The 21,521-nt window shown below is 38.5% G+C and overlaps 2 protein-coding genes and 1 long non-coding RNA gene across 3 annotated transcripts in view; all 3 read left to right on the top strand.

The window, feature by feature from the left end:
• Nucleotides 1–21,521, top strand: part of LOC133532372 (uncharacterized) — a 136,150-nt gene that overhangs the window by 40,997 nt on the left and 73,632 nt on the right. The gene's annotated exons all lie outside the window — the stretch shown is intronic.
• LOC133532370 (histone chaperone asf1) lies at nt 145–6,417 on the top strand. The gene is made up of 2 exons (XM_061870981.1): nt 145–1,170; nt 1,969–6,417. Exon 1 carries the CDS (start codon nt 516–518, stop codon nt 1,167–1,169), a length of 654 nt encoding a protein of 217 aa, XP_061726965.1. The 5' UTR covers nt 145–515; the 3' UTR covers nt 1,170; nt 1,969–6,417.
• Nucleotides 14,266–21,521, top strand: part of LOC133532371 (xaa-Pro aminopeptidase ApepP-like) — a 52,773-nt gene continuing 45,517 nt past the window's right edge. The window contains exons 1-3 of the mRNA XM_061870982.1: nt 14,266–14,369; nt 18,917–18,966; nt 20,248–20,348. Of these exons, the coding sequence (XP_061726966.1) occupies nt 14,341–14,369; nt 18,917–18,966; nt 20,248–20,348 (180 nt within the window). The 5' untranslated portion in view covers nt 14,266–14,340. The remainder of the gene's footprint in view (nt 14,370–18,916; nt 18,967–20,247; nt 20,349–21,521) is intronic.

Here is a 21,521-nt window from a genome sequence, read left to right as displayed (position 1 = left end):
AAATCCTTATTATTTTGTTACCATAAGCTAACGAACTATTCTGCTACTGGCAACGTTGCTATCTTGTTGTTTGTGGTTGACTTGACATTTGGTGAATGTGATAAGCTGGCGAAAATAATATTAAAAATACGGAAAACCGTAAGTAATATTGTACTAATTATTAATCTTGCATATTTATTATGATTACCGCCTCCTAACTAAGCTGTTTATTGTAAATTTCACTTGAAAACAAACGTTTGTTTTCTAAGTCGTCACGGCTGTCAAAATTTATATTTTTTTATTTTAGTTTCCCATTCCGCCACCAACAACGCTGTTATCGCGACTTATTTTGGTCACGTGACCTTTCGAACCGCCAAAATAATTGTCATTTTTCACCGTTGCCACAATTTTCCGTTGGTTTCCGAGGTATTTATCGTTAAAAAAATCAGTGTGGTATAACTTAAGTGCGCAATTTGAGCATTCCGGTACGATTCGAGTCAGATAAACATATAAATCTTTGAGACGGACGTGGAATAATGGCCAAGGTTCACATAACCAATGTCGTTGTTCTCGACAACCCGAGCCCTTTTCTCAACCCGTTTCAATTCGAATTGACCTTTGAATGCATAGAAGAGCTGAAGGAAGACCTAGAATGGAAGATGATATACGTCGGTTCAGCGGAAACAGAAGAGCACGATCAAGTTTTGGACACGATTTACGTGGGGCCTATACCTGAAGGTAGACACATGTTTGTTTTCCAAGCGCCGCCGCCGGACGTGACCCGTATACCAGAAAATGACGCTTTAGGCGTCACTGTTGTGCTCTTAACGTGTTCATACAGAGGCCAGGAGTTCGTTAGAGTCGGATATTTCATAAATAACGAATACACAGAAACCGAACCAGAGTTACGGGAGAATCCGCCGGCGAAGCCTCAATTTGATAAAGTAGTGAGGAATATCTTAGCTTCAGAGCCTAGAGTGACCAGGTTTAAGATCAATTGGGCGGAGCCCGACGCGGCGGCGGCTACAGATTCGGGTGATGGTAATATGGAAACGGTTCATGGGCCTAGCAATGATTCTTATGGAGCAACATTCAATGCGGACTCTCAAATTAGCGCCCTGGAGTTCGGGCAAGGCAGTTTGAGTGGTTATGGTGATAATTCAAATTCAATAGCGCCTATGGAATGCTGAGGTGAGTGAAAACTATAATGAAGTTGTAGCTTAGTGTATCTATCTATACAAACTAGTAAATATCTATACACAACCCAATATACTTGAATACATGTGTTATTCCTAGGAATGCAGGATCAGGGCATGTTCCTGGGACATGTTTTTTGTAAAATAACTGGATTTCTGATTACTAAATTTGTCATGAGCTAAATGCAGAGGTCAATGTACTTTGATCTGGACGGGTTCCAACAAGTTCACACTTACATCATATACCTAGTTGAAAATAAAAACAAGTTGGTATATTAATTATAAACTAGTATCTACAGCTGTGCCTGTTTCCATCCGTTCAGATGACCCCTCCCTAATTGGGCCATTTTTTTATTTGTTGCTGTTGATTTTTTTTGTCAGATTTATAAAATTTGGAGGATAGACTTCCCTATTCTGTACAATATGAGCAATTATTCTTTGTATATCCTAAAAACATCCATTGACATATATCTAAGGACAGGCCTTACAGGCAATAAGAATGGGGCCAGTACAGCGATGTGACGGACACGGAATTCGAGCCAATTGTGCAGTCTAACACCACAATGCGAATGGTTGATGAGGTCGCATCACGCATGTGATTGGTTGTAACTAGTTGCGTTAGACTGCACAATTGCCTCGAATTCATGAGTGACATCTCTAAACTAGCACCATTCTTAGTGCCCGTAAGGCCTGTTCATAGATATATGTCAATGTCTTAGGTGTTTTTTTTTGTGTTGTTATTCTTTCGCTTATCCAATTCTTGTGTGTTGGTTATTATATTTTTTTTTTTCAGAAGACCAAATTCTAGTATAATGGATGAAGTGGACAAATCAACAATGAGTTGAAGAATTGACTGATTAATGATTTTGCAACTTAACTCTGACATTGACTGGCTGTGCCAGGTTTGACAGACTCGCTACTTGCATCGAGCGCTATTATAACTTAATAACTCTTGTTAGGTTTAAGGAATTCAAAGAAACAAACCACTTATTTGACAGATACAAAATTGTGTCATGACAAGCTAAGGGGTCATCCATTAATTACGTCACACTTTAAGGGCGCCGGAGGGGGTCAAGAGAATGTGACAATTTGTGACAAAGGGGAGGGGGAAGTCAGAAACTTTGTGACCTATTAGCTATTAGCTACTGAATATGGTTTTCTTTTTCATTTGCTGTTAACAGTTAAATAACCAGTTGCAATTATAATCGTTTTTATAGACATATTTTTATTCTTAATTGGCTTAGTGTTATACATTTTTAACATTGTTTTGTCAAAAAAATATTTTTTATCAAAATAATAGAAACTAATTGAAACTGTCGATTTCGTTAAATACAAAAAACCAAATGTGACAAGGACGGTGGGGAGGGGTAAAAAAATCTTCAAATTGATGTGATGTAATTTATGAATGACCCCTAATTTTGTTCACATACATACTCACTTGAACTTGATTGGCAAAATCTTTGTGCCCTCACCTCTCTTTAAATTTTCCTGCAAAACAATAATGTGATATAAGACTCTCACACTTAATTTCTGAATTTGTGTGTGTCAAATGTGACAGAAACTGTCAAAATGTCCTCATAGCATCCTTATGGCAAGCGACAAAGTGGGATGTTTTGCCGGTTTCTATCAAAACTGACTTTATTTATTATATTGATTATTATATTGAACACCAAAATTTAGTAACAAAGTATTAAATTGTGTGCATAAAGGTTGGTACTGATAATTTATTTGTGCTCTATTAAAAATACTGCTGTACAAATAAAACATAATGACGACTATACATATAATGAGAAGAAAAAAGTTGTAATTATCAGCTCTAAAAATTTTTTACAAGTTTTTCAAATTTTCGAAGAGTATTATTTATAAACTATATTTGTTTAAGTATAGAATATAATGTACCGTGTAAATTATTAATTTTTTTTTAATTGCAGTGTTCTCAATTAGCATTATGACATCTAATAAATAATGATAATATTTTTATTACTAAGCTAAACCAACTTACTGTTGACAACCCACCAGTTATGGACACTAAAGACCGGAGCATACTGGCTGCGTGTGTGTGGACTTGGACTTGCGCGTGCGCAAGCAGTGTGACGTCTCTCATTCGGATCTGTATATTACAACGCACACGCATCCGGTGTGTACAGGTAATAGTGACGAAAATTGGCTGGTTGGTGTTCAGGGTGTCAATAAAAAGGTGTCTTGTTATTGGTATTGGCAATAGAATGTCACTATGCGCTTCAAGGAATGAACAGATTCGCACGCTTCTAGTAAGCTTCAGTAGCTCTGTTGGTTAAGAATGATTGGTTTTTCGAAAGGTCACAAGTTCGAGTCATTTCTGAAGTGGTGTTTTTTTTTTCATTTCTTTTTTTTTATCTGAAGTTTTGAACACTTACGGCCTACAGAATGATAAAAATTGCATAAGTTTGCAGTTATCTCGGTGAGACTATAATATATGGCCGGTCAAACAACTTTGTTAGTAGAAAAGGCGAAATTAAAATTTTCTAAGGGATGATAACCCTTTGCGCCTATATATTTTTTAATTTGCCGTCTTTTTCTACTGACGGAAACGGCTACACAGGCTTTAGTTAGTACTTTAGAGATTTTGAAGAATAATACACTATCACAATTATAATGGGGTTGGCAACTGTCAAAGGTTTGCATAGATGGCGCCATCATAGCTTGCCCCTGTCTCTAGTTTTGTTCTATGAGATTTGGCTTAAAGTACTGGAATCCAGGTCACAAAATTCCAAAAAAAAAAACAAGAATTTGACACAATTCTAGGGATTGACAGGGCAAGCTATGATGGCGCCATCTGTTTAATACTTCGACCGGCCAACCCCATTATCATATAATACATGCATTAAAAAAAACAACAAATTAAATAATATATAGCTGTCTCCCTCTCAACAAAGTTTGTAAGTAAGTAATTTCTCTTGCCAATATCTATAACTTGTGAGTTAATTTTTTAGTTTTTGTAACTTTTAAGTTGTTATTGAAATAACAAAAACGGTTCTAAAATCATTGCTGTTATTTGGTTTCTTTTTGTATCATGTCTCTTGTAATTAAAATTTAAGTTTATACAAACCTGGAAATAATATAGTGAACACAGTATTTTGCGCACGAGTTCCGAGGCCTTGTAAGGAAGCCTCACTTGCCCGCAGTTTCCAAAAAGTTGCAATGGTTCTAACAAATCTGGGAAATATAAATTAAATATAAACAAAAGTAAATTTCATTAAGGGGCTACCAGGCCAAATTTTCTGTTTTTACGTCGCTATAGCATGCTTGAACGTTGTATCAATAATAAAGCTCTGTACACAATATTTAAGCTTTAATTAGATCTGATATTTAAAAAAAAAACGCATCACAAGTAAATAATATTTCCGTGAACCCTTTTCTCGAGTTAAATTCCGTATAAACTCCCTTATTATGCAATGCTTAGACACTAATCTTTAACAAATAGTGAATAATGATGTACACTTCACTTACGTCTGCCGATTTTTCAATTATGTAAATAGTTTTTGAGAAATCGATATCTATTCAAGTTCGTGCGTTGCCCCGGCGCGCGGGTTTATGCGTGGGCGACGAGGAGCAGTCGCCGTTTGGCTGTCGGACGGGGAACCTGTGTCACTCGATACGACGCGCGCGCAATTATTCTCTGTGAATTGATCGTTCGATTTTGACTTTTGAGATTTTTGAGTGATAGGACACTGTTTATTTAAGTTTAAAATGAATGAATGAGTTTTAAGTGAGCGAACGGGCTCAATAATTTGTTTTCTTATGCAAATTCAAGTTGTAAAGGTCTCCCCCGGTCCGGTTCAAGCAAAAGGGGTCGAGGGAGTTGAAACGCGCGAGGTCATTCAGATAGGGGACGTCCTTAATTCAGATTTCTGAGAGCGTTTTCAACTTTTTGGAAACTGTAAGCATCTGTACGCGCGCGAATGGCGATGCGTCAAAAATATTCGCTGGGTAAGCCGGACTTTATGAGGCTTGCTGTTCGTTTGGGATTTCTAGAACAAAGTTCTCAGCTGTCTTTAAATAGATGGTGTGAATAGAGTTCTATGGACGCTCCGCCTCTGCCCGACGCGCTTGGTGCACTGTCCTCATGTAGAAAGTGCTCGGAGCTTATGCCCCGGTTTTTGTTAAGTTGATCAAATATGTATCCCTTAGCAGTTTGTATACGATTAGTTGTTGGTTTTAAAAATTATGATTTATCGACGATACTTTGAAAAAAAAACTTGTTTTAGACACAAATGGACAACATCAGATTGTATAAATATACTTTTGAATAATGTTTATATTCAGAGAGGACAATGTCATTCCCTCTCCGCTCAAATCATTTCCAAGATACTAAAATGGCAGTTGAAGTGGCCAATTTTGTTTTTCCAAGTATTTGTCGATTTTTATTATTGACACTTTTAATCGCCTCGCATACAGATATGAGATTAAATGAAACTCAAGTGACAGTACTTATTTTGTACATGAACAAATTAAAATAAACCTACCGAAGTGTCAAGTCTTGAAAGGGTCTTGTCTTAAATGTCTTGAGGACGAGGAATGTAGACATTTCCCTTAACTCGAACACCAAAAGGGTAATTTCGAGGACAAGTGTAACGAGAGTCACTATTTTATGATACAAGTTTAAATGTTAATTTATCTCTATAATGTTAAAGGAGTAAACACCATACATCATTAAAAAAGGATTTAATACATAAAAACACGGAAAACAGGCATAGCTTTTAGGTAAATCAAAATACCACTCGGACGCCGTCATGGCGGGCATTCCTCGTTGACAGTTCGCGGCGCGCCAATAGTGCTGTGACCTTCGACACCGACTAGGTAGGGCTGCACTCAAGCAATTCACAAAAGCGGTTATCAATAACTGTATTAGCAAACATTACTATTCCTGCATTTATTTAATGTTCGTTTATTGAGAGACCAAGCTTGTGGCAACGAAATTCTGACTTGCGTTACATTGTCATAGAATGACCAATATACTTATGAAGTCTTCAACGCACTTGTGACACCTCTGGATCGTCTAGGATACGATGTCTGCTTTTCAGGCAGTTCGCGTGTTTGCCTCCGTCTGTATATCAAAGTTGCTTGTCATTTCGGTAGTTTTTACCTAAAAAACTAGACATTGTGCTGTGATTGTAACTAATACCGTGAACAGTCTGCTGTAGCATGTATTTGTAAAGTAAAATATAGTGTATTTATGATTAAAACTGATTTGAAAACTTTACTAATCTGTTTTATTTTTCGACTGAACAAAATATAGACAAAAGATAAAAGGCGCGTAAAGAACAAAGAGCATATAATCACTACGTTTGTAAAGAAATTCAAATTATTGAAGCAGGTGTGTTGACAGCTGGTGTGGCGCTGCGCTGTTCGGGTATAGAGACCGTGCGCGTTGGAGGGTCTGCCATCTTGTCACCTGAATCGGAACCATAAACATATACATTTACATGTCACGTGTTTTCTTGTGCATAGTAAGTGCTGCCATCTTGTGGGCTAAATCGGAACAATAAACATCACATTTACGCCTCGCGCCAAAAATCTGACGGCTCCTGTGCTGCCTCCTACAGTTCATGCACGCTCCCTATATTATGCGGGTACTAGTTATCAAGCGTTGAACTTTGACAACAAAATGGCTGCCATGCAGGGACATGTTTCCTATGACAGTTCCTCCAATTCCCATTTGGTAAAAAAATAATGAAGAAATATGTAATTTATCGTATTTTGATTCATCATCGTCATCATTTTAGCCTCCAGTCGCCCACTGCTGAGCATAGGTCTTTCGCGGGGCGCAGTCTAAATATCCTTATTGATAGATGTTAAAAAGTGACAAGTAACCTTTGCAAAAACTAGGTTTTACAAAAAAAATCGTAAACATTCATTCAAAAATTAGAAAAAAAAAAACTTTTTTTTGCGTAATTTACTTAAACTCATATACCATTTTTCTCTTCTTTTAGCCTCGGAAGTGCGCGGTTAAAATCTTTCGGTTTAGTCGTGTTAGACCGAGTGTAAATATGTCGAGAACTGCTCGTTTAAAGGTATAAGATATATTCACTACACCGGCGTGAAAATAGTGTCTGAATTGCTCACTAGATGTCGCTTATCCCTCAGAGCGGAATTTCTAGAACACGCTGTTAAGATTTTTCCTAAATTATATAATTAAAACGGTTGAAAACTGAAGACTAACTATAACCGCGAAAATCGAAGTTCGTCAAATTGCGGGCATTTTTCTGTCACTCTAATTACGTCTCAGTGAGAGTAAAGGAGAAAGGTCCCCGCAACTTGCGAATTTTTTTCGCGGTAGGCCACCTCAGCTTTAGGCTTATCTGGAACGATTCTCTTTTTGACTGCCACAGTCGGCGGTGGCTGTATTCGGAAAGTCTTGCCAAGGACACCAACGACGGCTAACAGCTTCGCCAATGCAAAAGGGACTTACTCGGGACTCCGTAAAGTTCATTTTCGCTGAAATAATCGCGATCGCCTCCGGGGCACGGCATATTCTATCGCCGTCTGGCTTTCAAATGGTTAATAGGGAAGTATACGTATAGAAAACGTTTTTCCACTTCTACATATTTGTCATTCTCCATGATGTTTTAGTATGTTATTGACACAATGAAAAACTAGGTTTATATGTTTTCCTTTGTTTTAAAATTTGCAAAACATTTTTTTTTGCAAGCTAGACCTAAAATATATTATGCTGAAGCGATCGACATCAACATCAAAGTGATTTGATTTGAATAAGATTTAGTTAGTGGGCAACGTTTTCTCCCGAAATGCAATTTCATAGAAAAAATACCGTTATTTCGCTAGATTCAAAAAGCTATTCTTCCCCCTTAAACCACCATCACTTACATATATTGTAGAGCCTAATGTGCTCATAAATTCCTATTCCTATGTTTATGAGCAACTTGGACGTTCCGATATAAAATGGTGACTGTACATTATGTACTGATTTCGAGTATCATTCGTAATCTGAAGGTCTAGTGTATCATGACAGCAAAATATTCGTTAACTATTCGATGACGTTAGGTGAGAAAACTACTCTGAAACTAAAAACCTATACTTTTTAGTTAACATGCGAGTGTGACATGCAACCTCAAACTCGTCCGTTACGAAAGATAGCTCATTTTGACAGTAATTTACCTTTTTCGTATGTTGGTAGAACTGGGTGGTATAGGTGGCCAAATTACGAAGTACAGCCCATGTGGGATCTTCGAGCGTATTAAGATCACCACTTAATTGGTTCGCGTTATATTTCGGTTGAATAAATACAGTGGTCGGCAACCTTTAAGCAGCCAATGCACATTGTTTATAATTTGCAACTTTATCAATATATCTGATAATTTATTATTATGCAAAGAGCACTCGACAATGTCAACGACGACTGACAACGACAACAATTGTCAACAAATACCTATTTTAAAGGATACAAAAAAAGTTTCCGACAGCGGCAGTACTCTCAAGTTCAAATGCCGCACGGACTTGCGCTTGCCTTTTACTTGATAGTAATACTTTTCGATAATGAAAATCTACAATCAAGCTGTTTAAAAATATGCACCCTTTCTTCGTGGTTCGCGATACTTATATAGTAAATCTGAATAGACCATAGATTAAGTACAGAAGGTGCAATTATAATATGTTAACGGCACCAATCATGGAACATTTAAGAGAAAATTTGGAGTATTTTTGTAATTTCACCGACACCTGTAAAATTTCTACCGCTTTACGCTTTAAAAGTTGAATGTCCAATTCGTCCTTTATGTTTTCTATGTATTTAATGAAAGCTACTGCAATTGGTTTCAATATTATTAACCAATAAAAACTGTGGTTTTTTTGTGGCGCCATTAATTTTCAAAATAACAAGTATCAATGAAAAATTAAACTTAAGCATCTCTTTGGCTCTTGTTTATGGTAAAATGTTGCCAGCGATTAAAAACTGATGGTAAATACTTGTTTTACAGGATTTGTCTATACCATTCCATTACTAGTGCCGGTTCCATTATAGGGGTGTTTACTATATGTAGTACTACGAACAAAATCGATGTTTGTAAGCGCGGGGCCACGAATCATGCTGTCCCTGTCATGTCATGTTATGTCATGATCATTTGCGTTCCGAACGCGCCGACTTGAGAGACGTAGACCTGATATAAATTTTATATACAAAATAACCAGGAAGGTTCGCTGGCCGCCTGTTGCCGACCCCTGAACAAGAATATTATGTATCCGTTTTCAAACGCGCTAACTGCGGGCGAGTGTAAATTCAAATATGACATTCGTAAACGTTTCGAAACCTAAACTCAATAGTTAAATTAGTCACTCGAGAGTTGTCGAGTGAAATGTTGCGTTTGGAGTTTCGCCCTCAGGTGGCAATTCCATTTTTTACATTTTCTAACATTTATGAAATATTTACTATTAAATTGTCTCTAGTTTTGTTTTGAAATTTGGCTTAAAGTGTTTTAAAGTACAATAAAATCAAGAATCTAACACTATTCGTTAGGACCGACAAAACCTATGCTGGCGCCATCTGTAAAATACTTCGACCGGTCAACCCCATTTAACGTGCAGTAAGAAAAAGTTCAGACGTACAAGGCCACGGCATGTCGCATGTGCTGCTGTCAGAGAGGAGTGCTGCTGTATCTCGGTTTTAACCAATTTTTGAGGAGAGCAAGAAAACGTAATTTGTAGGTATTTCCTCTAAAATATATCATCTGTTTATGCCATTGTACTAAGGGCGATAATATTCAGTTTAAGCAGAGCTTACTTTTTGATATTTTTAGATATTAAGCTTTGTACAGGCAAAAATAGTTTTCTGTGTAGATTACTGCCCGAAAATCTCAGAAGCATTCTACACAAATTCAAGTATCTCTTGTTTAGCTTTGAAATAGCAAGCACTTTATCTTCTTAAATACTTCACATATTTGGTTCTTCACTCAATAACTTTTCCAATTTTCATGCCACTCTGAAGAAAACGGTATCAAATGAAAGCTAACCGTAAAACATATTTTTATTTTTCTTATTAGACACTGTTTGACAAAAATCATTTGAAAAAAATTCCTTGTCTTTTAAAAAACTGCCATCCTCTGACCTTCTGACACATGTGAATTGGTACCTATTTCATTGAATTTATTACATTCTAGAAATTATTATGTGACATGATGACACATTCCTTCAGCAAACCCGTTTTAAGTCCTCGTGGATGGGTGGTACAGGATCATGTTTACGAACTTTACTGTTCTTATAGTCCCATTTGACAGACGTGTTCGATAGGAATGAGGCTGGTACGTGGTGAGAGCTCGTGAGTCCATAAAAATCTCACACAGGTCGACCTAGTCCCAAATTCAGAAAAAAACTTGTGCTTGGGGTATTAGGCGACGATACACAGACTTGTATAGATAAATTCATACTTAGTTGCATAGATAACATCCATAACTCGGGAACAAATATTCGTGATGAACACACAAATAATTTCCCATACCGGGACTTCAACCTGGGACCTCTTGCTTTGTAAGCAGGGTCACTACCGTCTAGGCTAGGAGACAGTTGAATTAGACTTTAATTGATCGGTTTTATATTATTTTTATGGAGCTCCCGATATTATTAAAACAATATAAAAGGTAATCATGGTTTATATCCCGGTCAATTTAAGTCTAGTGAAACTAACCGTGACCGTTAAATTACTTATATCGGAAGTTTCGTAGTAATAATATAATTAGATCTCTCCATTCCGTATTACCTATTTTTTATATAGCCGTATCGATCTAAAACTTTGCTTAGGTATATATTGTTTACCTTTACCATCGATGAAAATACAATAGAAATAGAGGTATACCTAATAAAGGTAATCGGTGGATCTATTCGGTTGCTATTTTTTTTTCATAATCCATAACTCCCGCGGGAACAATATAGGCCTTTGTCCTTCAGTACGCCAGCATGAAATAAGATCTTTTTCGAGCAAGTGTGATGAAAATGAAAATTATACATAATGTATGTGATGTGTACCTATGTGAAACACCATGGATTACCGTGTTGCAAATTGCCTCCAGCATGGAACTTTTCATCAAAGTAATTGTTTACCTACCTGTCTTGATCTACCCAAAACGCTTAAGTACAAGTGGATCAGGAGGACGAAGATTTACTTCCCAGCATTCAGCGGAGAGAAGTAGGCTACGGACCGAAGAACGATGGATAGGCTTGACTTATTCGGTCAATTTTTATCCCTAGGTACCTAATAAGACATTGTTTGTAGATTTACATAATTATTATTATGTTAATTATTAAAAAGTTGAAATAAAATATACGCTTTTTTTAATTGATCGTTCGCTACATTACAATATATTTTCAGGTCTTGGAAGTAGGTATCCAATATAAACAATACAGTTGGTATTTTGTTTTGTAATATAAGTATAGTTTATCTATGTGTACAAAAATTATGTGCACTCAAAAACAACTCAGCAAGATGTATCCTGTAGAATACTTTACTTGCCTCTGTGCCGCCGCTTCTCGAAGCTCATTATGATATGTTACGCTCTTCATGCTTGCTTTGCACTGGCCACGTAAAGTGGTAAGTAGATATGCAACGAGCGATCTAAGATGATGGGATTACATCTTAGCCGAGATGACAATAGTTTGCTACGATAACGAAACGCTTTCCGTTCTCTTTCTCTTCCATTTTAGTGAGATAGAGATACATAGCTACGTCAGCACAAACGATAGTCATCTTGAGTAGGCCCCCAGTTCAGTTTTTGATGCGTGCTGAAACTGTTGAAAAAATATCGGACTTCAGGTAGGCATCGGGTAATATTAGTAGGTACTCAGCTATATGACCATTATTAAGGGTTTTGCTGTACATACCGGCATGGCATCCACGTTAATGTAAAGTTTATTGCTTGTTCGATACTCTAAAACTTCTCTTTTACTCATTGGCCTCGTACCTATAGCTTGAACAAATAAAGTAGCGGTCTTTATACGCCGGAAGATCCCACATGCACTGTACTTCGTAATTTGATGATTACCACCCAGGTCTGCCAACATGCGAAAAGAATTTAACTATGAAAGTAGTGAGCTAACTTTCAGAATTGTCAAGTGTCACGTTGCGCAATACACTCGCATATTAACGTAAAACGTATCGTCAGTAGTTTGCTCGATTAACTTTTTACATGACAAGTGTCAAACTGAATGTCATCCGAGTCTAGTTACTTTGGAATAATCGTATCTCACCCAATTGTGACATTTTTTTCTTCATAATCAACGTTCTTAAAGAGGTTTTATCTTCATCGTCTTTGGTGATGTTTTGATTCGATGTTCATTTGAATATCACCCTTAATACTTTATCAATTAGGTCAATATTAATTTGTGTTGTATTTCTACCATTTTTAATGCGAGGGCTTGTAAACATTTTAACATGTTTATGATACTACTGCTTACTGCTGATGATGGCTCCACAACGAGTAGTAGATAGGAAAAATCAATGATATCATTATAAAATAGAAAATGAAACAGTCATTCTATTATGCAGATTGATTAGTTAAATACTTGAACGGCACTTATAAAATTAGAATAAATAAATGTCACTTATAAATTTAATTTAATGAATTTCTTGAATGTATAAGTTTACTTCTGCTCGATATTGTCTGGACTGTATAAGTCATATCTAGCACAGATGAAATCAACAATCAGCTACTAAAAGTTTGAGCTCACTCAATACCATATTTAACAAATTTACATGCCTACATTTTTTTCATCATTTCGCTTCGGTATAATGTGCAAAACACGTTTATTAGTTTTTTTAAATAGACCATAATAAAATTAACGTTAAATAAAAATATTTGATGACCGGTTTATTGATTGAACATGAACTAAAAAACTTAGTTCTCTCTCCTTATCGTTAAGAAGGTGGCAGAAAAAATCATAGACCTCTACGAAGATGGGAAGACGACTTCAAAGCTCTTGCTGGTGCCACTTGGCGGAGGAAAGCCCATGGTCGGGAACTTTGGAGAAACTTGGGGGAGGCCTATGCTGGAAAGCAAGACAATCTCGACTCCGATGTCTGAAACTGAGCATTGATATATAATAATAGTTTTTAAACTAATGATAAGTGAAACTAGGAAATAAGATGTTTATTATATTTTCTAAACTAGTTAATAAGATTGTTAAATAAAGGCTTATTGAATTGAATTGAATTGAATCGTTAAGAAGAGATTATCGTCAGTGTACTCGTACTAATATTAGTTTAGTACCTATTTTACCTCAATCCCAGGACAATGCCACTTAAATATGTTCATAAATCTTAGTGGGAATTGTCTCAGGATGTAGGTTGCACTTATAATTTAAAAACCAATAAGTATCCTCTTTTTTGTAACATCTGCCTATGTCTGCTTTTTTTCAAAAATAAGAGGAAACGAGCTTTTGTGGTTCGCCGGAACGATATACCTAATATTTGTTACTCTCGACTTTCGGAGACACTCGGTTAAACTCGTTTGCATGTATGTTAAAAAGATAGCAATATTTGCCGTTGTATCTTGTAGATATATTCAATTTAACCGGTTAATTTCTTTCCACAAACACAAAATAAAACTAATTTGCCATAAACTGGTACCTCATTAGAATAGTTCTTTAACCGGTAACCGCAAGCGGAAACGAAAACCTTTTCGTTCCCGAGTAATTGTACAAAAACGGTTTAAAAAATAAAACGGTTTGCGATCCCTTATAAATACGATACGAAACGTAAACGTGAGCGACACTTTGAGTAAACGTACTTATAATTTACACTCGCTCTTTGAGTTTCCAAAACGTCCCGCTTGGTGCGCTGTTCAAAATCCCATACAAAATGAGACTTAACCTAAACGCGAAAGTTACGTTACGCTATCGAATGGAAGTTACACTAGAGGTACTGTACACGTTCCACTTTCGATTCGGATTCCACCAATTTAATGCCATTGTATACTCTTGACTTACCAATAGGTCTTATGTGTTTTAAAAACTTCTATCTAAATTAGGCCTTGACTATGAGGGATTAAGGTTCATATTCAGAGAAGCCCCACGGCTGAAATAGATACTTGTGAAGTTGGTTATATGAATCTTTGATAGGCTAGGATAATGGATAGATTGAATAGTGTTATGTACTAGTAGATCGAGTGCACTTGTAAAAAGGATGTTAAAATGTGTTATTTTACTTGCAATGTAAGTTCTATTAATTATATAATGTTAGGATACATTTATTAATTTAAATTGGCGATCAAAAACACGTTGAATTGAAATTTATCACCTATTGTTTTAAATACTAGCGAGACACATTTACGCGTATATGTGTAGGTACCTATTGTAACACAGTCACATCTGAAAACATCGACACGATTGAAGTGCCAAAAATATGTATACACGACCTTATGGCCCATGTATTAGGGTAGTGTATGCATATTTTTGTCACTTTGTCCGTATCGATATTTTCTTACGTGACCGTACAATACTCCATATGAATTATTGTAAATAAGTATTATAGTAAAGTATGTTAGTTTGTTATTTATAAATTATAAATGTTCTTAAACTCGTTAGTTCCTGCCAAAAAGATAGAAAATTGATATGAAATTACGTAATAAATCAAATATGGTACGTCCACTTGTGTGGGTAACCTAATAGCGGGCATAAACAGCATGGGGCACCACGGGAGACGTCAGATTTTTGGCGCGAGGTGTAAATGTGAAGTTTATGCTTCCAATGTAGCCCACGAGATGGCAGAACCTACTATGCACAAGAATATGTACAAGACACTGAATTAAACTCACGATTTTTATACATTATTTAATGACAGAAACGGGATTAAATCGCGTATTAAGCGTATTTTGAAAACGTTCAAGTTAATAAACAAGACCAAGTGCGGGTAGTTCGAAATACTCGCGCGGCTCGATGTTGATGTCAACTTTAACCAGTCTTCTCCGAGACCACGGGAACAACGCCGTCCTCGAAACGTCGGAGGTAAATTCAAAACTTAATACGCGTTTATGTCCCGTTTTTATAATTTAATAGAACGTGCGAGAAGTAGATGGCAGCACTTGCTTTGGCGTGAAGTGTCAGTACATGTTTTTTTTTTTAAATACTACGTCGGTGGCAAACAAGCATACGGCCCGCCTGATGGTAAGCAGTCTCCGTAGCCTATGTACGCCTGCAACTCCAGAGGAGTTACATGCGCGTTGCCGACCCTAAACCCGCCCCCCCTCGTTGAGCTCTTAATTATGATATGTATAATTATGAATTTTAATTATGATAAGAAATAAGATACTTAATATTAATATTTGGACAAAATTTTGAAGAGTTATAACTAAGTATACATTTTTTTTATTTTTTATGGAAATAATTTTAACCATTTTCAATTCACGACTATTACCTGAAAACTGCACATTTTCTGCAGGAGTTACATGCGCGTTGCCGATCCTAACACTCCGCACCCTCGTTGAGCTCTGGCAACCTTACTCACCGGCAGGAACACAACACTATGAATAGGGTCTAGTGTTATTTGGCTGCTGTTTTCTGTAAGGTGGAGGTACTTCCCCAGTTGGGCTCTGCTCTAGATCTGGAATGACATCCACTGGCTGTGCCCTACCACACAAAGCGAGATGACATTCACAATGCCCACACCTCTCTTATGGACGTAGTTTAAGGACGTACCCGGGTCCAAAAATGTTTATATTTCCGAGTCAAGAGCGATAGAGAGGGATAACGAAATTTCGATTTTAGCGGTAGGGCCTCTGATTCGCTACTTTTGATGATGAGGGCTTACCGCGAACACCGAAGTTCGGAAATGGGGGCACATTTCTCTGTCACTCTAATTACGCCTTAATTGGAGTAAAAGAGAAAGATGCCCGCAATTGGCTAACTTCGGTGTTCGCGGTAGGCCTCTGACTTAGCTTAGTTAGACGGACTCAAAGTCTTTATTTACTGAGGCTGACTTTTGGGTTAGCATTAATGCTGAGGCCATTTCGTTTTCGTTTCGTTTCGAGGGACCATTTCGTGGTAAACTATTTATTTATTCTATGTTTCTTTCTTTTGTTATGTTGTTATACTTTTGACGGGTTAACAGACCCTGAAACTATCAACATCTCGATAGGAGACATGCCAATACCCAGAGTGTCGGAATTTAAATATCTGGGTTCGATAGTGTCCAGCGATGGCAAAATTGATAGCGATGTTACTCACCGTACCACTACAGGCTGGATGAAATGGAGACAGCTTACAGGAGTCATGTGCGATAACAAAATGCCGCTAAAAACCAAAGGAATACTGTACAAAACAGCAATAAGACCCGCGGTTTTGTATGGATCGGAGTGCTGGGCTACAAACAAATACCACCTTAATAAGTTACACACTACCGAAATGCGTATGCTACGATGGTCAGCTGGTCTCACACTCTTAGATAAGATCCGGAATGAGTACATTAGGGGAAGTTTTAGAGTCGCGCCAATAATCGACAAAGCCAAGGAAAAACGCCTTAGATGGTACGGCCACGTCCAAAGACGCGAAGAAGACCACCCGGTAAAACTAGCCTTGAACCTGCCTGTAACCCAGCCACGCGGCCATGGAAGACCACCCGCCACCTGGCTGACGACGGTCGAAAAAGACCTTAAAGAGGCTCAAATTGACAAAAACGCCGCACGAAATCGTGCTCAGTGGAGGATGCGGACGAGGAGGGCCGACCCCAAGTAAATGGGACTACCGGTCTAGGGAAGAAGAAGAAGTTATACTTTTGTATGTCATAGTTTATCACGAATAAATGCTATGATTTCTGTTTTCTGAGGCCCTACCGCGAACCACGTTCGACGTGTTGCCTCCCTGTCACACTTATGTATAAATTTACAAGTGCGACAGAGAGGCAACACGTCGCTCACATTTCACACGCTCGATTTCGTCACTCGAAAATCTGTAGAAAACGGCGAAATCCAATTTTTTTTTTTAAATACCGGCAATAGAAATTGAGAATCGAGTGGTATTGACCACTCATTTTCAATTCCATTAGGAGAATTTAAATGCCTAGTAGTGGAGATATTATTGAACAAAATACACGAAATTAAGTGGTCGAAATTAAAAAATCGGTGCCCTGTACCCCTAGTGTAAATATTTTCGACAGCGAAACGTGACGTACGGGTTTGCGTTAAGTGTCATTTTGTATGAGATTTTTGACTTTCCAAAACGTCCCGCTTGGCGCGCTGTTCAAAAACCCATACAAAATGAGACTTAACGCAAACGCGTACGTCACGTTTCGCTATCGACTAAAATTACACTAGGGGTACAGGTCGTAAAGCGAAAACCATGTTAAATCGAAAGAAAAGTCCCAGGAAAAATCTTGTTTTATTCTCAACACCGGCGGTGCATCATAAATGTGCATTCATGAAATTGTAATGTTTTTATTTTTAAACTCCGTCTGCGCGATTTGTCTCAGTATGTATCTGTTGGTCGTCTGATCTGTAAGTTTTTGTATATTTTTAAAGATTCTTGGTTTCTAAATATTTTCCATTCTCTGTGATTTTTAATATGTTATTGAATGAAAAACTAGATTTAAGTTAAGCATCCGTATCCGTAATCAGTTATATATAGTACAGGTTTGAAACAGTCGACAACGCGCATGTTACGCTCCTGGGTTTTGTTCAAACCAGCATACGGCCCGCTTGATGGTAAACAGTCACCGTAGCATGTGGACGCCTGGTTTGCAGGCGTTACCATCAGGCGGACCGTATGCTTGTGTATCACCGTGTATGAATATGTGAATAAAAAACATGGCACTCAATTAAGTCAAATCCAATGGCATTCACTCCACTATTGAATTATAAAAACGGGACTTAAGAGGATACGGGAGCTGAGATTCAAATATTTTAGGTGAATATATCCGTCTCGCTAACGGAAGCGGCTCCTAAAACTAGTACGATAAGGACAACGTCAGGTTAGGCGGAAAATCCTACGTAAAAATTTCGAAAAACGATGTTTCGTACTCGACTGTTTCCTTCTACAAAACTTAACCAAATGTAACGAAATTTTAAAATCTAAATGGTAATGAAATTATCTGTGTCGGACTGTTTTGCTTTTTAGACTAATTGATGACAGTTTTGAATACCATGCTTCTCTTTGCGGCCTAGTAAATTGGGCCGTTTTCGCGAATATTTGAAGTGCACTAGCGTCTTAAGAAACAAAAATATCAAAAAAAAGTCCGAGACAGATATTAAGAATAATAATAATGGGATGTTGATTCGACGATCATTGTCCCGATAGTCGTTTCAGCGAACGGTCTCATAGCGAAGAGTCTCGACCAGCACCTTGAGAGACTCTCGCTAGGTGGTTGGATCAAGGGTCAGATACAGAAGTCGGTGATCTTGGACACGACGCGGATAGTCAGGCGGTTCCTTTCTCTGCGGCCCTGACCACCGGCAGCTTGGGCCCTGCCCCGCTGCTGGCGGCACCCTAGGTTAGGTTTTTTATAATGTGTTTATATCTTTTGTATTGTTTTGTGTTTTTATATTTTACTTTTATATACATATTGTAAAAATCCTAGCCTGAGAAAGAAATAAATAAAGGAAATAATAATACGTGTTGAAAATAATTGCTCTAGCTTCAAAAACCACGGAGGAAACAGTCCAGTACGTTTGTATGGAGAAATGACCACTCCTGTTGCCTCTTAATTGCGTTATCGTGAATGTTTAATATTCACTCCACTAACTATTTTGAGTGAATCATTTTTGTTGCAGAGTTCAAGTAACAGTCACCAAGGGTCAGCACCACCATTCCCGAAACGAAAGTGAGTATTGAATATCCTTTATTTATCCTTTTTCTTTTTTACCCGACTGGAGAACGGAGATAAATATTTACAGGAATATATTAACTCGTAAGTAGATGTTCTGCGAAAATACCAACATGCTCTCAGAGTCGTGGAATATAAGTGGGCCAAAACATTTTACTATTATATTTCCGCAAAGACTAATTTATATGATAACAGGGTGGCTAAAAAATACTTTGACAATATTTTTTACTGCGACCATAGATAATTAGGTAGATGTAGATGTAGTGTAGGGACGCCCGGCCGGAAGCAGGTGGGCTGTCGATCGCGTGCTGCGTTCATTCAGCCCAGTTCCCTGAAGTTGGAGCTGCAGGTTACTGTCCCGGCGGCATTCCCATACCAATCTCCTCAAATCTTCTTGTTTTCCTGCAGAACAGAAGGACATCTTTAAGTTCGACGTCCTTTAGTTCGTTTTCTACTAGTGAGTCTCTACCGAATGTATTATATCGCAGGATATTTAGGTAAGCATAGAGTGCTAAATAAATAGTAAACGCCATTTTAATACACAAATTCCACGGTAACAAGTCCCACAGTAAGCTCAATAAGGCTTGTGTTGTGGGTACTTAGACAACGATAAATCACTCCACACATCACTCCATACATGAGTTTTCTTACCAAAAGCTTATTATTTTCGTAGTCGACATCTATAAAAAAAAAAAAAAAACAAAAAAAAAAAAATTAGTCAAGTAGCGGATTTTTCAGTACCGCTACTTGACACTAGATGTCACTAGTGTCGCGACTGGCGGAAAGTGCGGAAACTCCACAATTTACAACTAATATTACAAGCAGAAGCAGTTGCAAATAGAGTTCCGGTTAATCCGGTTGTAATATTAGCTGAAAATTGCTGAGCATTAGACTTTTCGTTCGTCGCGAGTGAGAGTTCTATTGTCAAGTAGCAGTACTGATGGAGCTCATAAGGGAAAGTAATGTGCAGAAATTGAAACCCGTGGCGAAAAAAGACTATGGGGAATATATTGTACAGGTAATTTGAATGTATGTGAACGATACGGATTGGTAAAACACTGCCCACAGCGAAAAATATGATAGGAAATAAAAAAGTGTGAGAAATTATATGCTGGTGATAATGACGTCTGGAAATTAAACAATATGGGGAAAAAGGCGAATAGGAATATAACGATTGGGGGAAAAAAATTGGGTAATTCATCTATACAGTCTCAGGTACCCGACACTTTTCTGGAATACCCCGACGGCATTTTAAATTATAGAATGTATTGTTTCCAGCAAACATGTCGCTGCAGCGGCTCGCAGCGCTGCGGGCTCTCATGGCGGCCCAGCCGACCGCGCTGGCCGCCTACATAGTGCCCACAGCTGACGCCCACAACGTGAGTACACGTCTGTAACATGTCGCTGCAGCGGCTCACAGCGCTGCGGGCTCTCATGGCGGCCCAGCCGACCGCGCTGGCCGCCTACATAGTGCCCACAGCTGACGCCCACAACGTGAGTACACGTCTGTAACATGTCGCCGCAGCGGCTCACAGGGCTGCGGGCTCTCATGGCGGCCCAGCCGACCGCGCTGGCCGCCTACATAGTGCCCACAGCTGACGCCCACAACGTGAGTACACGTCTGTAACATGTCGCCGCAGAGGCTCACAGGGCTGCGGACTCTCATGGCCCTGCCGACCGCGCTGGCCGCCTACATAGTGCCCACAGCTGACGCCCACAACGTGAGTACACGTCTGTAACATGTCGCCGCAGAGGCTCACAGGGCTGCGGACTCTCATGGCCCTGCCGACCGCGCTGGCCGCCTACATAGTGCCCACAGCTGACGCCCACAACGTGAGTACACGTCTGTAACATGTCGCCGCAGAGGCTCACAGGGCTGCGGACTCTCATGGCCCTGCCGACCGCGCTGGCCGCCTACATAGTACCATAGAGAAATAATCAGTTTTGGTACCGAAATGCTTATTCTTTTCGCAGTCGACATCTAGCATCGAGTAGCGGAACTCTCAGTACTGCTACTCGACAATAGATGTCGCGGCAAACAAAAAGTCTAATGCTCAACGATTTTCAGCTAATATTATAACCAGAGTAAGCGTAGGAGTTGAAAATAGAGTTCCGGTTACTCTGGTTATAATATTAGCGGGAAATCGTTGAGCATTAGACTTTTAACGTGAGTACACGTCTGTAACATAGGGTTGCCATAAGTGTGGGGACTCAGACCGGGACATTTAAAGAAAAACTAGTAAACGTAGAAAAAAGGGAACTTTTCTTACAACAATAGGTAACCTTAAAGGGTAGTCCTTGCCTAAAGCGGTGTTTCGTGACGTATCCATAGTGCAATGTGGTAATCCGCGAGTGTGTGGTATCAGTGTATCGCTCGGGCAAAGATCATTCCTGGTGCTAAATGTTTATATGCCAACAGACAAACTGGACAACTTGACTGAATTTACGGACTGTCTTGCGCTGGTAAGTGCTATTGTTAATAGTAATAACGCCGAATCGGTTTACATTCTTGGAGACTATAATGCTCACCCGGGTGAGCGCTTTTACAACGA

The sequence above is a fragment of the Cydia pomonella genome, chromosome 27 (assembly GCF_033807575.1).
Source record: "Cydia pomonella isolate Wapato2018A chromosome 27, ilCydPomo1, whole genome shotgun sequence".
Classification (NCBI taxonomy): domain Eukaryota; kingdom Metazoa; phylum Arthropoda; class Insecta; order Lepidoptera; family Tortricidae; genus Cydia; species Cydia pomonella.
Note: the sequence above shows the minus strand (reverse complement) of the source record. Positions and strands in the feature narration are given on the sequence as shown.

What these genes read in the sequence shown, in the direction of transcription:
- LOC133532370 (XM_061870981.1), top strand. Translation starts at nt 516, where the DNA reads ATGGCCAAGGTTCACATAACCAATGTCGTTGTTCTCGACAACCCGAGC.